The sequence below is a fragment of the Pyxicephalus adspersus genome, chromosome Z (assembly GCF_032062135.1).
Source record: "Pyxicephalus adspersus chromosome Z, UCB_Pads_2.0, whole genome shotgun sequence".
Lineage (NCBI taxonomy): Eukaryota > Metazoa > Chordata > Amphibia > Anura > Pyxicephalidae > Pyxicephalus > Pyxicephalus adspersus.
The window spans coordinates 68,654,531-68,669,105 of record NC_092871.1 but is presented as its reverse complement, the minus strand read 5'-3'; the positions used below and the strand labels follow the sequence as shown (position 1 = coordinate 68,669,105).

The 14,575-nt window shown below is 35.9% G+C and overlaps 2 protein-coding genes across 15 annotated transcripts in view; one reads left to right on the top strand and one right to left on the bottom strand.

The window, feature by feature from the left end:
• Positions 1 to 8,905, top strand: part of DENND1A (DENN domain containing 1A) — a 651,854-nt gene extending 642,949 nt beyond the window's left edge. For 9 of the 14 annotated variants that reach the window (XM_072430328.1, XM_072430340.1, XM_072430333.1 and 6 more), the window contains 3 exons: positions 5,714 to 5,842; positions 6,101 to 6,362; positions 7,558 to 8,905. In XM_072430328.1, coding sequence (XP_072286429.1) covers positions 5,714 to 5,842; positions 6,101 to 6,362; positions 7,558 to 8,772 — 1,606 coding nt within the window. In that variant the 3' untranslated portion in view covers positions 8,773 to 8,905. The remainder of the gene's footprint in view (positions 1 to 5,713; positions 5,843 to 6,100; positions 6,363 to 7,557) is intronic. The other 5 variants (XM_072430332.1, XM_072430336.1, XM_072430335.1 and 2 more) reach the window with 1 other exon arrangement.
• LOC140343599 (IQ motif and SEC7 domain-containing protein 2-like) overlaps positions 5,802 to 14,575 on the bottom strand; it is a 255,722-nt gene continuing 246,948 nt past the window's right edge. The window contains exons 15-16 of the mRNA XM_072430325.1: positions 11,270 to 11,343; positions 5,802 to 5,903 (exon numbers count right to left, since the gene is read on the bottom strand). Of these exons, the coding sequence (XP_072286426.1) occupies positions 11,297 to 11,343 (47 nt within the window). The 3' untranslated portion in view covers positions 5,802 to 5,903; positions 11,270 to 11,296. The remainder of the gene's footprint in view (positions 5,904 to 11,269; positions 11,344 to 14,575) is intronic.

Here is a 14,575-nt window from a genome sequence, read left to right as displayed (position 1 = left end):
AGGGGCCAGGGTGGAGGAATGGGACATGTAGTAGACTGAGATGTTGAGAGAACCACTTTGTTCAGATCACAAGTGGTTTGAATGAAAGTCTTCCACTACAAAGAAATGTAACATGCATAACATGCATGATCTGATGTTTTTGTTATTTGTTGAGAGCTTTAAAAGTTGTAAAAATGCTACCTTAAATTTTTTTTTTGCTCCATACATTATAGAGAGCAGCAGAAATTCTAAGTGGGATGCACATTTAAAGTATTTGGAATTTTCCCTCTATGGCCATTGGGAATATTCAAGAGAACACAGACCTAGTTAAGTTTTGTATATCTATACTGTGCATCCTCATATACCTACTTATTTCACTTCCTCTTTTATTTTGCTTATTCTCATTATTGCTCAGTGGAGCAAGGTGTAACTGGACCCCTTGACTAATGCTCGCAGTGTATTTTTAGTCTTGTTTTCAAGTTGTCATATCGCCATACCCATCTGATTTTGCGATGACAATACAAACTGAAGGTAGCAGTTTGCACAAAAGAATAAAAATGCTTATTCCTTTGTATAGGATCTTTTTACAGAACTGTTATTTTTTTCTATAAGAGGAAAATTGTAAGTATCATGGTACTCTACTGCCCTCTTATGGCACCAGATCATTGATGAAAACATAGAAAAATAGAAGGGGGTAAGATATAAGGGAAATATAATTGATAAAATAGTTATCATTATTTTATCAGGACAACCTAAGGCACCCACTCATAGAATCATAAATATTGGTGTGAAAATATCAACCATGTCATATATATTTTAAAGTGATTCCCTGTATACCTTTTTGGAAATATCCAAGCATGTTGGAATATAGTATAAAATCAATAACCATTTATATACCACAAAAATGCAAGTAAACGAAATAATCAAAGTACAAACATGCATTTACATCTACAAAACAAGCCTAGAAAAGGACACTATTGGTTATGTCAGAAAATTGATACTACAGATCACAATATCTGTCATAAAATAAAAAAAACATACGTTTAATTAAAAATCAACATATTACCTTTATCCATAACTTTTGTCATTTACAACTCGTTAGTAAGGTTTCCCCTTTCATTTACTCATATGTAGACAAAATTACATTTTAGGTATTTGTCGCTAGAACTTTCTTTTATTGGAAGTATTTTTATCCATTCATGTTAAGGTGACAACTCATTTTCATTCACTTTTAGTAATAATGACAGTGGTTATCAGTAGTCATGAGCAAAATTGCTCAATCAAGCTTCATCTGAGCTTTTATGAAATAAAGTTTTTGTATACAGTGTGAATGGAGTTGCAAAATTATTGAGTGATTTCTATGCAGTTTTTGTGGATACAATGGACTTGAAATTGCCTCCGACAGGAAAACTTTTTGTATTTATACTGGTACAAGGAATGGTACAAGCAAAGTAGAGGTGCTGGCAGTAAGACTTTGCTAACTTCATTTCCGCTTCCTTCAAGTTGAGACATCAGTTACTAGTATGAGCCTAAATACAAAATGTTGTCCCTAATTCAATAAATAAAGTTTTGTCCTAAGGGATGTTGTAGCAAGTCAAAAAAGTTAAAAAAAAATTGGGTTACAGTAATTAGATTTAGTTTAAGTCCATTTATGTAAGTGAACTTAGATAAAAAGTCTTTTGAATCAGAGCCTCAGAAACATGCCATTGAAAAACAACAAGGAAGTAAAATTTGATTTTCACAACTCTCGAAGTTGTGAGTAGTAAAAGCCTATTTTCAGGATTTGACCTATTGATTACATATACATCTTTGCCCTGAGCTCACGTGTATCAACTTGATACAAATGCTTCTTTTGTTTTGTAGATTGTCTTTGTTGCTTGTCTTGTCTTTGTAGCTTGAAACATCATTATCATTCTTGCAAAGTTTCTTGATGTTTTTGACTTTCATAAGGCTGGAGGAGTCCCACCGCTGTGCATATGTCATGAATGCAGCCGTGGGAATCATCCTGTCATTGTAGGATAACCTGTAAAAAAAAAAAAAAAAAAAAAAATGTAGTTACACAAAACACACATTCAATAAAATATTTTAAAATAAAGCCTCTTCCTATTTTTACATATTTTTTGAACCCCTTCAGTGAGTGAGTGAGGGGTTTTGTGTACCCTTGTACTCATTCCCTGAAAGAGTTAAAAGTAAAACTTTTATAAAGGCTTATGTAAAATTGTGGCAATTCGTGGTAAAACGTGTCATAGATGTTTATAAAAGTTTTTTAGCCTTTTAAAGGCAAGCTTTAAAATGCTTGTAAAAGTGCATAAAAATGCTTTCAAAAGAGGTAGGAACGTTTACATGTCTTTTCAAAAGCGTCCGTGTAGACCCAGCCTTAGCCGGTGTATTAGCAACCTAAATGTGAACTGTGCTGCAATCTTGTGGTGGACAGTCCATGCAACATTGTATATTTTCTAATCTGCTCTTTTAACCGAGAAAATTTACAGTTGTAAAATATTTTATGCTTTTACAGCAAAGTCAGCTTCAATACTTCTTCATTTTCTGAGGTGGAACACGTAAGCATGTTTAGGAAAATAGTACAGAGCTTGACCTACCTCTGTTGACCATATAGAACTGATATGTCATTAATTTCACATTTTTTTTCTCAGGTTAACCTACAAGGTTTAAACCAAACTTTTTCTTCTATAGTATCATGCATAATATATAAGACACAAATTATTTAAACACTCATTTTCAAACCAATAAAGTTTTAAGGCCTCATGTGCAGCAGATTTTGATGAAGTGCACCAAGACATGGCACAGGCAGACAAAAAGGTGGCATGACATAGTCAGTACAATCTTACAATTTTGCCTCATGGATTCAGAGATTGGAGTCAGACAGACTTTTCACAGCCCATGTTAGCTTTTCTGTGCTTAGATGCTGTGAGACTCCTTGTTTTGATGGGTCTTTTGCAGGTTAAGGTGCACTGGGGAAACTTGCCTGGGTGACTATATATCACCCAACTGTTGGGAAACAACTACAGAGATTAAGCTTTCAATGTATTCTAAATCTAAATATTTAAAACATCTTTGTATTCCAGATCTGTGCAGTTATTCAGCTTCAAACATTTGCTCTGTGCAAGAGCTTCCTGAAGTGAAAACTGGTTACTGTAACTCTCCTGGCCTTGTCCCAAATGACTAGTCATATTCAGATATATATTTTTTCTAGGGTGACAGTGCTGCTTCTCCATAAATACAGTGTAGTGAATGAGAGTCATCACTCTAGGACAGGAAATGCATTACTGACAGAATTATGAGGTATAAATAAAGGAAAAAATCGCTTCACATCTAAGGACTAATAGACTGCAATAATTTTTTTGTTTTTATGTTAAGTTGTGTTTAGATTTTTATATATAGTATCTTATATTGACTTATTAGAAATCAAGACTCATGATTCTGACTACACTTCTTCTGAAAGCTGATCTTTGCTGCTTTCACAATTGTTATTTAAAGCAGCCTCCTCCCTCATCTGGAGGACGTGTTTGTTGCTGTACGGTAATTAGTAATTTTTTAAAAATTATACTTCAGCCAGTAATGTTACTCAACTGCAAGTTGTGTTTTATTCTCATTCCTAATTATAATCTTAAGATTTAAATGTAAATGTCAATTAAATGTGAAATATCTACATTTGTCAGTGAATTCCGTTTCTGGCTTGATGTGAGGCAGGTCTGTCCGTTCTTTCTCACCATGCATATCATCCTCATTAAAAATACTCATTGTAATAAGCCACACAGGCCCCACGCTACCCGCGGCTATAGCAGGATGGGTGTCTGACATGGCATTTAAAGAGAAGCAAGCTGTCACTAGTGTCAAATGCAGGTGTTAACACAGGAAGGGTGAACACTTGGACAGAGAGGAAACATGCAGTGCATTATGGGCAGTGGCCTCGATCAATAACAATGTGTGTTTGACATACTGAGTCTCGGCTTAGGGCAAGAATAAAATTTCATTTTTCAGTAATAGAAAATGTTTAAATTCTCTGGATTTATTAAATCTAGCAACCTTGCTAAAATTATGAATACAAAATTACAACTTCAATGGCTACTGGATGCATAATTCTTCTGTCTAATTTAAACAAAAAAATCACAACAAAAGTAAAGGCTTCACTATACTAATATTATTTACCTTGTGTATTATGTATGGTAACTAACAATGGTTTAGCTCCAAAAGTCTCATCATATCATGCACAAGGATTAGTATGTATATAAACAGTATTTGACAGTTTATCATGTCCATATTGCTGCTTTAAATATTCACATTTATGTGACGCACTATGATGGAAATCCAAAGCAAGCTGAGCTCAATCCATTATGAGGGAATCAAACAAAAAATGTTTGGTAAGGAACAAAGCCTGAACTATCAGTCATGTGACCTACCTCTCTGGTATTTTTTCTTTGTAGACTCTACACTGTGTCTTGTAAAATGTATTTCAGTACAGAGTAAACACTGCAATTTCCATTTAAAAGCAACAAGCAAATATCAATATGAATGGGGCCCTTAGTGTTTGAAGAGAGCTTAGACTTGCCAGGATGTGGTTTAGATGCCATAATAGGTTTTGGTTACAACCAGATCAGATAGTTGGTAGCTTAAATAAATGCACATAGAAAACTCTATATTATGCTTTAAAATGCAGGTGTGTAGAACTAAGGTACAGTGACAAATGAAGATCTTAAATAATTGGCACATATAAGCCTAGAATAATCACTCAATAAAATATATAGGCCCAGAACAGTGGTGCATCGAACATTTGGACAGTGTAAGTTTGACACATTAGTAGTTTATAAAAAGTGGTGCATTATCATGTGGAGGCCTAGAACAATACCATAGTTATTTATTGGATCCCTGAAGAATGGCACACATTTAAAATGGAACCCCGAGTATACAGTACCGACATTTAAAGACCCAGAAAAAAATTGCATGAAAAACATATGACAGATCTATGTTTAGATTTAATCTCCAAATGTAAAGTGCTTTTTAATCCTAGCAGTAGTTATGGAGTTATTCAAAAATCATTGATTTATTATCTCTATGAATTATTGCATAAAACCCTTTATCTGTAATGGTGTTAGAATGGTTAAGATAGCAGACTCATTAAGGGTGATTGGATTTATGCTGCCTGAACCTTCCAAACTCTCAATTTTTAACAGTACTTTGGTAGGAATATACAACAAAAAGTGTCTCTTTTTACCCCTGTGGAGGACCAAACAATTACAACTTTTTGTCTCTGGGACTCAACAGCATGTTAGAGAAAATCTTTCCAAGTGAGAGGAAATCGCCTCTTAAAGAACTGTCACTGACACAAGTGCCCTTATTGGAAGATTTCCTCTGTAATCTTGTTCAAGTGAATATTGGAAAACATTTGGTTTCCTGCTACTTTCTGTTCCTGTAAAAATGAACACTAGATGGTGATTCCCAGTGGGGACACAGACAGGAAAAAAAAACTTCACAAGGATTTTAAACATTTCCACGTATCCAATACAATAGAAAAACAAAATCTGGTGTTCAATACACTTTTTTGACTTGCTACATCTCAGAAGTGCTTGAATGTGCGCACTACTCCGTTATTGTTTTATTGTTTGCTTTTTACCAGTTTTTTTGATAGTCATTATGTATGCCTTACAGGGACACAGAAATAATATAAAAATGTTTCTTAAATTTTATGTGGACTGACTGTCGCCTTCTGTTTTCTTAGCGTTGTGAAGCCCACACGCCACTATACTGTCTTCCTTTCTGAAGATTCTTCTGACGAAGAGTTCCTGCAGGAGGAGGATCCTGCGTCTGCCTTCTCTGAAAACTTTATCTTCTCTGCTCCCTTTGAATGGTCTCTGTCTTTAGCTGTCTCTTTCACATTATGTAGAGTAACTTCAGCAGTGATGACCTTACTTTTAAAAATACAGAAATGTTAATTAGAATTAAGTGATAAAGATACAGAAATGTTAATTAGAATTAAGTGATAAAGATGCAGAAATGTTAATTAGAATTAAGTGATAAAAATAACTGAATTATACATTTGATAATTTATGGTTATTATATGTCATTTTTCAGAAGCATTAACTCAGTTTTTTTTTGCACTTGCTAGGCCACAGCAGTATCGAACTTTGAAGGAATCAGACCCTGATGGGGATGAAATGATTAGCCCAGAAAAGGAGAGTGAGTCTATGACCCTATGTGGTTCTGTGACTGAACAAGAACAACCAGCTAAAGATATAAATCTTCTGGAGGATATATTTAGTACTATAGACGTAGAATCACAGCCACCACTTCTGAGTCAAGCCAAGAGTCTTGAAGATCTCAGGACTCCCAAAGAGGACCATGAAGACCACTTTACCTTTGATTATCAGGTGTGCAAAAATTCTCGATTTAAAAAAAATAACAATGTTTACTAGCCATGCAATAAACAGTTGTAACCAGTGGTATTTTATATGGATTACCAACCCATATTAGTATTGTTTTTTGTGTGTGTATTGTTTAGAACACAGTGACACACCTTGCTTGCCTAATCGACATCCCTATTTATTCCCTCGGAAGTGGTGTGTGGTGTTCATGTACAATGTGCAATAAACTATTGCTGTACAATTTAATATCAAAGAGTTTGTTACACACTTTACATGGGAACAAACACATTCTACTGGTGGCCAGAAACCATGCTCGTTTCAAGATCATTGAAGAGCAAGTAAACATTTGACATGTTGACAGCAGGCATTGACTGTTTGTGGACCACTCATCTGGTCTGGTATTCACAAAATTCTTCTAGTCCCTTCTAATCTAATCTCTCCCTGTTCATTATAGAGATAAATAGGTTCTTTTTAAGTAGTATAATAAATTCAACCAATGGGGTTTGGGCATGAACATTTAAAACTACAGGGGCAGCTGCAACACAATGTTCTACTTTGAATTTTGTCAAGCAATGATCTATTTTAATCAATTGTAGACATTGAGCAATTGACTTTTTGTTTGTTTGCATTTGGAACTAGATACAAAATTAAAAAATATAAATTAAAAATAAAATACTTATTTGTTAATGCATGTCCACACACAGTTTTTATGTGGTCCCCCTGTAAAGCCCCGAAAATATGTTTATGTCCTGCTAATAACATCCACCTTATGCAGCATCCTATGATGTGGTATGTTGGTGTACATTTCCTAAATTCAGAGCACTGTGGCCACCCTCATGTAGACAATAGAACGAGAATGAAACTGACAGCACTACCTCTGCTGTTGGAAGCCTTTTATTATGAGCTGCAGTATTAGTAGTAGGTTTTTTTTTCTTGCTTGTGCTATACATTTTAACTGGATTAAGAACCTATTTCAAATGTGACACAGAAGCTTTTAGATGTATCTGTCTAGATAACCCTTATAGTAGGATACAACAACAGGGGAAATTAATCTGTATGTGCTCCAATTAACTTGTTGGTAGTGTATTTAGCACGTATGAATCTTTTCAAATTATATATATATATATATATATATATATATATATAGATAGATATATATCATGAGCTTTGTATCACAAGTGTTTGCAATCTTCTTTGGCAGAGAATGGATCCTACAGTCCCAGAGAGAAATTGTTTGATGCCAACAATGAAGCACAGCCACCCTTACAATAAGTTTTGGGGCATGGGGCATGATGATATGGCAATTCCAAATAAGTATGTTCAGACTTCCCCAGAAAGATACCAGACTTTTCCCAGGAGTGACACAAACACTTCACAAAAGGAAATTACATCACATTCTGTAGAAATAGAGGCAACATCCAGCAGCAACCAGAGCAATATCACTATTCCACGGCCACATGGAAGGAAGACTCCAGAACTTGGTATAGTTCCACCTCCACCAGCACCCAGACTCTCTAAACAGCAGAATACGCCAACATTAACAGAAACAGGAAAGTGTCAACTTGTGGAGAGTATCAACTTCCCTCTTCAAACTGCAACAGAATCTTTTGCAGAAGTGCTAGCAGCTGATATCAACAGACAGGTACCTGAATCCGGTACTATGGACCTTCTGCAACCCCTCAAAATTTCCACAGATGCTTCCTCAAATGATGATATTCTAAGTCTTTTGGATCCTTTAAAAACAGATCAAAGGCAGAGTGAAGGCTTGCCAACTGTACCTGGAAATGTCCAAACTTCTGAAGCAGCCTATTCTTCTAGTACTCCATGTTTTGCTCCATTACAAAGTGACTTTGCTTCAACAGTTGTTCCTCACCAGTTGGGTTTTTCCAGCCCACAGCCTTCATTTGTACATTCACCACATAATCCATTTATCCAGGTAATGCCCCCAGTATCCATAATGGGCATCACAGCAAGGCCATTTACTCCACCAGTTGTTTCCAACCCTCTTTTTACCAGAAATATATTTTATCACAGTCAGCGACGTCCAGTTCCAGGCTTTTCAGGAAGTGGTCTTTTAAGTCAAGTACCTTCAAGTTCACCAGCCAATCCAATTATGCTTCAAAGTCAAATATCTTTAGAATCAACCCAAAATCTTCCAACAGCTAATAGTGGTCCTGGAGGACAAAGAAATTTTACCATGACTCAATCACTCCCTAAACCTCAAGACAGCAAGCCCAGGGAATATCCAGCCATTCCTCCCAGACCTTCTAAATTATCAGACCCAGTCCTACTACCATCCAAACTAGGTCAGCCCAAGGATCCTTTTGAAGAGCTGCTCAGTAAAACCAAACAAGCAGTAACACCAACTACTGGTAAAGTAGAACAGCTTCGCCAGCGGTGGGAGACATTTGAGTGAGATTCAGGTTCATAAACTTTTTCTGGGAAGCAAAGTGCCCAAGTTATAAAGAATGTTAATTAGCTCTAATGAAAGTGTTTGCTGAAAACTTCAGGCTTAAATATTTTCAATTAAAGGCTTTATTATCAATGGACTTAATATACATTTGTATTTCTTTGCGTAAGTAGCTCATACATGTCACGTACTTGCTTAACTGTTTTAAAAAATGGAAATAGTCTCGATGTGGAACTACTGAATATAGAGCTTTAGTTTAAATAGAATATGCTTCTGGTGCAGTATGAGCATCTGTGTGATGTCTTATGCAGAACACAGTGACACACCTTGCTTGCCCCAATGGAAGTGGTGTATGATGTTCATGTACACACACATTATCATAACTATTTTAGACTCCAGTGAAAAAAACATTGCAATTATTTTATGATTCTGTACAGAACTTAAAGCTCCAAAAACTAGTTTGCTGCAGCTTGCATTCACATTGTTTTAGAGCATCTCACTATGTACACTTTTTAACTGAGATTTTTGTGGTTAAAATTGGCTTTGTTTGAAGTTCTATAGATATCTGTGTATTGGGTGCTTGATAATGCTCAGTGCTGGGTTGTGACAGTAGTTTAATTATATGCAACATATAGAAATTTTCTTTATGTAATTCAGACAAGGACTGTTTTGGCTATCATGTTTATTTGTTAGAAAGCAGGACATTAAGGAATAGACTCTAAGGTGTTCAAGTGGACATCTTACAACTCCTCTATAAATAGCATGGCCTTTAAACTGCTCCAGGAAAGGATGCAGGTATGTGAAGCTAATGTTCCTGCAGAGTGTTTTTTGGATCCCGATATCAGTAGGAATGGGCATGTTTATAGTGTGGCATTAGAGCTGAGTTTGGGATTAGGAATATTATATCCTAAACTCTGGGCAGACAGCTAAATGCAAAAATGATATGTAAACATGGGAGCTGTTCTATTTTTCTCCATGCAGTCCAAAGAATTCCACACAGCACTGCCTGGCAGGGCAGAAGACTTGAATGGCCTCTTTCAGCCTGTAACTGAATAGTAATAGCAGCAAACTGATGAGCTCCCCTGTTTTCTCTCACCTATCTGTATGCTACAACAGAACAGTTGACTTAGCTCTGCTTCACATGAGACTGCAAAAGGTGAAATTCAGTTATTTACACTGCTTTAATTTTTAAAAAGTGTAGTATGTATTATTACATTTAAAGATGTGAATTGTAATTTTCATATCTGCCTGGATTTAATCTTAAAGTGTTGGAGTAGCACAATATCAGCGGAATGATTCTTAAAGGCCTTAGTGCTGCAGCTACATAATTCATAGCCCAAGCAGGTAGGGTGATCCAGTTCTCCATGTTGATCTTAAGTAGCACAGGGATTGTTGCCCATTACTATATGCACATGCAGCAAACTTGTGTATAGGATACATGATACATGTACATGATACATGACAGGAACATAAGTAGAAGGTCCATGGCAACCACTCTGATCAAAACTACCATATATTTAGCTTATAATAGAGAATGAAAGGACAAATGCATGGTTGTTCTTTCTGCATTGTTTAGTGGAGAACCAACGCACAGGAAATTTGAAATTGTTATTATTACCCCCATGCACAAAGATACTGCACCATGTAAAGTCTTGCATAATACACATCTAATTGTACACATATACAACTAGTGAGAAATGTTTACTTCAGGAGATTATATTTCTACTTATTGTATTCTTAGCCAAAGATTGAGATGAGATCAGTTTTGTGTACTTTTACCATGTTTTATTTCTTGTGTACTGCTTATGCCTTCATTTATATCCATAGCAAACTGCATATTCCTGTGAGCTACTTTCCTTTGTCTCTGCTGTTTAAAATTTTTTTTTTACATTTTATTTTACATCCGGTATTTGGAAAAGGTGTGGCTACAATATTGATTTAATAATGAAATACACTTTAAATTGTTTTTAAATAAGTTAGCCCATCATAGTATTAAAAGAGAAGTTGTAGGTTTTTAGCCAAAAACAAAGTAAGAACATTAAGTAAATTTATAACTAGCTGGCTAGACACTTGTGTGGTTCCTATGTGTCAGTCTGAGCCCTCCCTATTGATTGGTTGCAGTTAATGGCATGTGCAAAACTAGATTCAGATTTAATTTTTTAGTGATTTTTCATCCTACCAATAAAAGGTTTTATAAAGTTTAAAAGTAAAAGTGAGAATTTCACAATTCATTTTGTGAGTTCTGTTAATTTGTTATTTTAGCATCTATTTTTAAATGTTTTCATACAACTTTCACCTGATAGTCACACGTTTTACTAATTGGATTTCATTGTAAAACTTGTAACTCCTGGGTGAAAGCTACATGAATCTAAAAAAGTGTTTTGTAGACAATTTTTTGCCTTAGTATAATGACAACAATTACAGAGTGGCCTAGTTAAAACAGATCTGATCCTTGACTACTGTAGTTATCATTTAGTTTGCAGTGTGTATCAAAAACAATCACCTGTTTCAGCCACTTCTTGTCATCTACTCACTCCAATGTTGTCACCCCATAATAGAAGTGCCTGGACAATGACACTGTAAAAAAGATGGAAACAATTGTTGGAATTGGAATTGTTGTAAGATTTTGTTTAGATCTACTTTAGGAGAAATTTAAACTGCTGACCAATTCTGTAGAAAAGTTTATGTACATAGGAGCCTAAGGTAGAAATAAAACTAAATAGATACGCTACCCCAGCCACATCCCATAATATATAGCAAAACAAACAATAGCCAGTAGCGGGACTTTTAAGACATTAGATGTTTGACCTTGAAATATCAATATCATATAATATCTGGAAATGGTCAGATACTCACTTTAAATTAAATTAAGGCTACAAGTGCCACATCCCATGTCGCATAGCAACTAATTATACATAAAAACAAAGGCACTTTTAGAAAGTTACATTTTAGGCACAAGAAAAAACTTAACTGTTATTGTTAACATTAAAATTCACTAAAACAAGACAATATCTTCTAACAATTAATTAAAAAACAGTACAGTTACATGAGCATAATCTCACAAAGAGGGGATTCATTTTGAAGACACTGTCTGCTTCCTCAGGAATCAGTTGTAAGACTTAATTATTGTAGATGCATTCATTAACCATTGAATATTGAAACCTCCTCCAAACAATTTTTGTGCAGATCAGCACACATTCCTGAAGAAGCCGGCAATGTCAGCAAATCACGTCAAATTCTGTATTTGTGAGATTACGCACATGTAACTGTATTGTTTTTCATTTTTGAATATCTGTGTTAGAAGATAGTGGTATTTATTTTTTATTTTTTTAAAGATAATAAAAGTTATGTTTTTTCTTACTCAGTGCCTAAAAAGTCTCTTTTTAAAAGTTCCCTTATTTTAGTGACTTTGAAATATATAAAAAAATGATTTAGTTAATTTAGTTTGATGCGTTTTGCGGGATCATGCACCGCTTCATCAGGAACATAATTCATGGGACCTATAGCATAACATATTACATATATTATCATTTCACACAATGGGTATCAATTCATGTAGCTACACAGCTCAATTCAATAAATACCATTGATTATATTTACTTATTTTACATTCACTACAGTTCATAATGGATAAACCGGTTAAGTTCCTTCAAAAGAGGAAAGTCTGAGGGTACAGCGGATCAGTTGATGACAAAACATCTTTTTTAAATGAATTAAATTTCATGAAATAGCCCAAAAACATTTAGTTAATAGGCAGCTCCAAAGTACTAAATTATACAAAGTACATTAATATTTTAAAGAAAAATATTATATTGTTAAGATTATTTATTATTCAGTGTCTGATCATGAATAGTGCTTAAACAATTTATTCCTGTGATAGTGAGGAGTGATATCCAACTCCACCTAAAATCATTATTTTGTGACTTATTCATTATATGATGTTGTTTATTGTTAAAAAAAATCATATTACGATAGATGTGTTTAATAGGATTCAATACCATCCGTATACCATTAGAAAATTATAATAACATAATTATATTTGATAAGAGACAATACCTCTGTATATCAAATTAAAACAATAATGAGTTGAAACACTAAACAAAGTATGTGGTGACCAGTGTATAATTCACCTAAGTACCCCATAAGCAGTGAAACAAGAGAATGATAACAACATGATTGTGACCCACACTGAGAGCCCAGGAGAAACCAATTATATCAATCCTCAAAGTGACAATGCAAAATAGCACCCCTTACCCCTATATATACCTATAAACCTATAAACCTTTTTACTTCCTAAACCCCATTTAATCTTACCTTTTTCAGAAGTTACTCAGACCAAACTTATATGCATCACTGAGTCCAATACAATATGTAGAATCAAGTTTAAATAACAAGATTTGTATCAATAAGACTGTTTTAAAATGTTTTGTACAAACAAATTTGGTTTTTTTTTATTAAATATATTTCAAAGTCAATTATCTATTGCCTTAAAAGTCTTGCTACTGGCTATTGTTTCTTTAATAAAACTGATTTATACTCGCTTGTCCCCATTCTGCCACAGACGCTGCCATCTCCTTCCTTCTTTTCCCCATTGCAATCCCCAACCATCTTTAAAGGCCTGGCCAGGATGAAGTAGCTTCCTCACAGGCACGTAAATGTTCATTCGGTCCCGGCAGCCACAGGGGAAGCCTGGATGTGGCCAGCAACCAATGCATGTGCAGGTCAGCGGTTTTGACAGTTGAAGGGAGCAATCAGGCAGGTAAAGCTACGTACACACGGCAGATTTTTATCGCCCAATAATCGGCATCGGCCAATTATCGGGCGAAAATCTTCCGTGTGTACAGTCGGTGTCGTCAATCGTCCGGACAACCGACCTGCCGGATCCACGGACGATGGACGACAGCCGATCGTAATGAAAGGGAAGGGGAGAGCGCGCAGCAGGGTGCCGCTCCGTCGCTCTCCCCCCTCCCCTCTCCATAGAGCATGAACGGTGCTGTATGTACAGCATCGTTCATGCATCTTGCAGCCCCTTGTCGTTGGAAAGGATCGTGAAAGATCCTTTCCAACGACAAAAATTGCAAGTGTGTACGCAGCTTAAGAATGCTTATTGCAGGAAGGATATCACTTGTCCCTCTCTGCAATAAAAGCCTGCCTGATCACACATTTTTAAAGTGGAACATTTTATCTTAAGAGCCAATGTATTATCAGCATGAGATAAACAGGAGTTAATTTGTAGACCTCAGATAACCCTCTAAACCTATGTACACACTAGTGCTTCTGTATGCACCCTGATGTTGTGTAAATTTGGGTACACAAGTGCAATAACTGTCGTTGGAAAGGACTGCATGATGGATGAACGAGTGCTGTACAAACAGCACCATTCTGCTCTATGGAGAGGGGAGAACGAGGGAGCGGCACCCCGCTGCGCACTCTCCCCTTCACTTTCATTCTGATCGTTAGTTGTCTGTGGATCCACCAGGACGGTCATTCAGACGATCGACGACGGGCGCTGTACACATTCCAGATTCTCATCCCATATCGGCCCTGAGCCGATTATCGGACAAGGAGCATTGGTCGTGTGTAGGTAGCTTTAGGATCTAAACAGCCAAACAGGAACTACTGCTGTCATTTGCTTTGGGGAGAGGGGGGGCTGTTTACAGTACGCCTCTTGCACATCCATCCCTCTCCAGAAAACTGCTCAGCGATGTGTGTACAGCTGTGTATATTTGTCTATTTTACATAGTGTTGCTGGAAATGATCACATATATTTATTTCCAGCAACAGAAATCTAGCGTGTGGACATATCCCA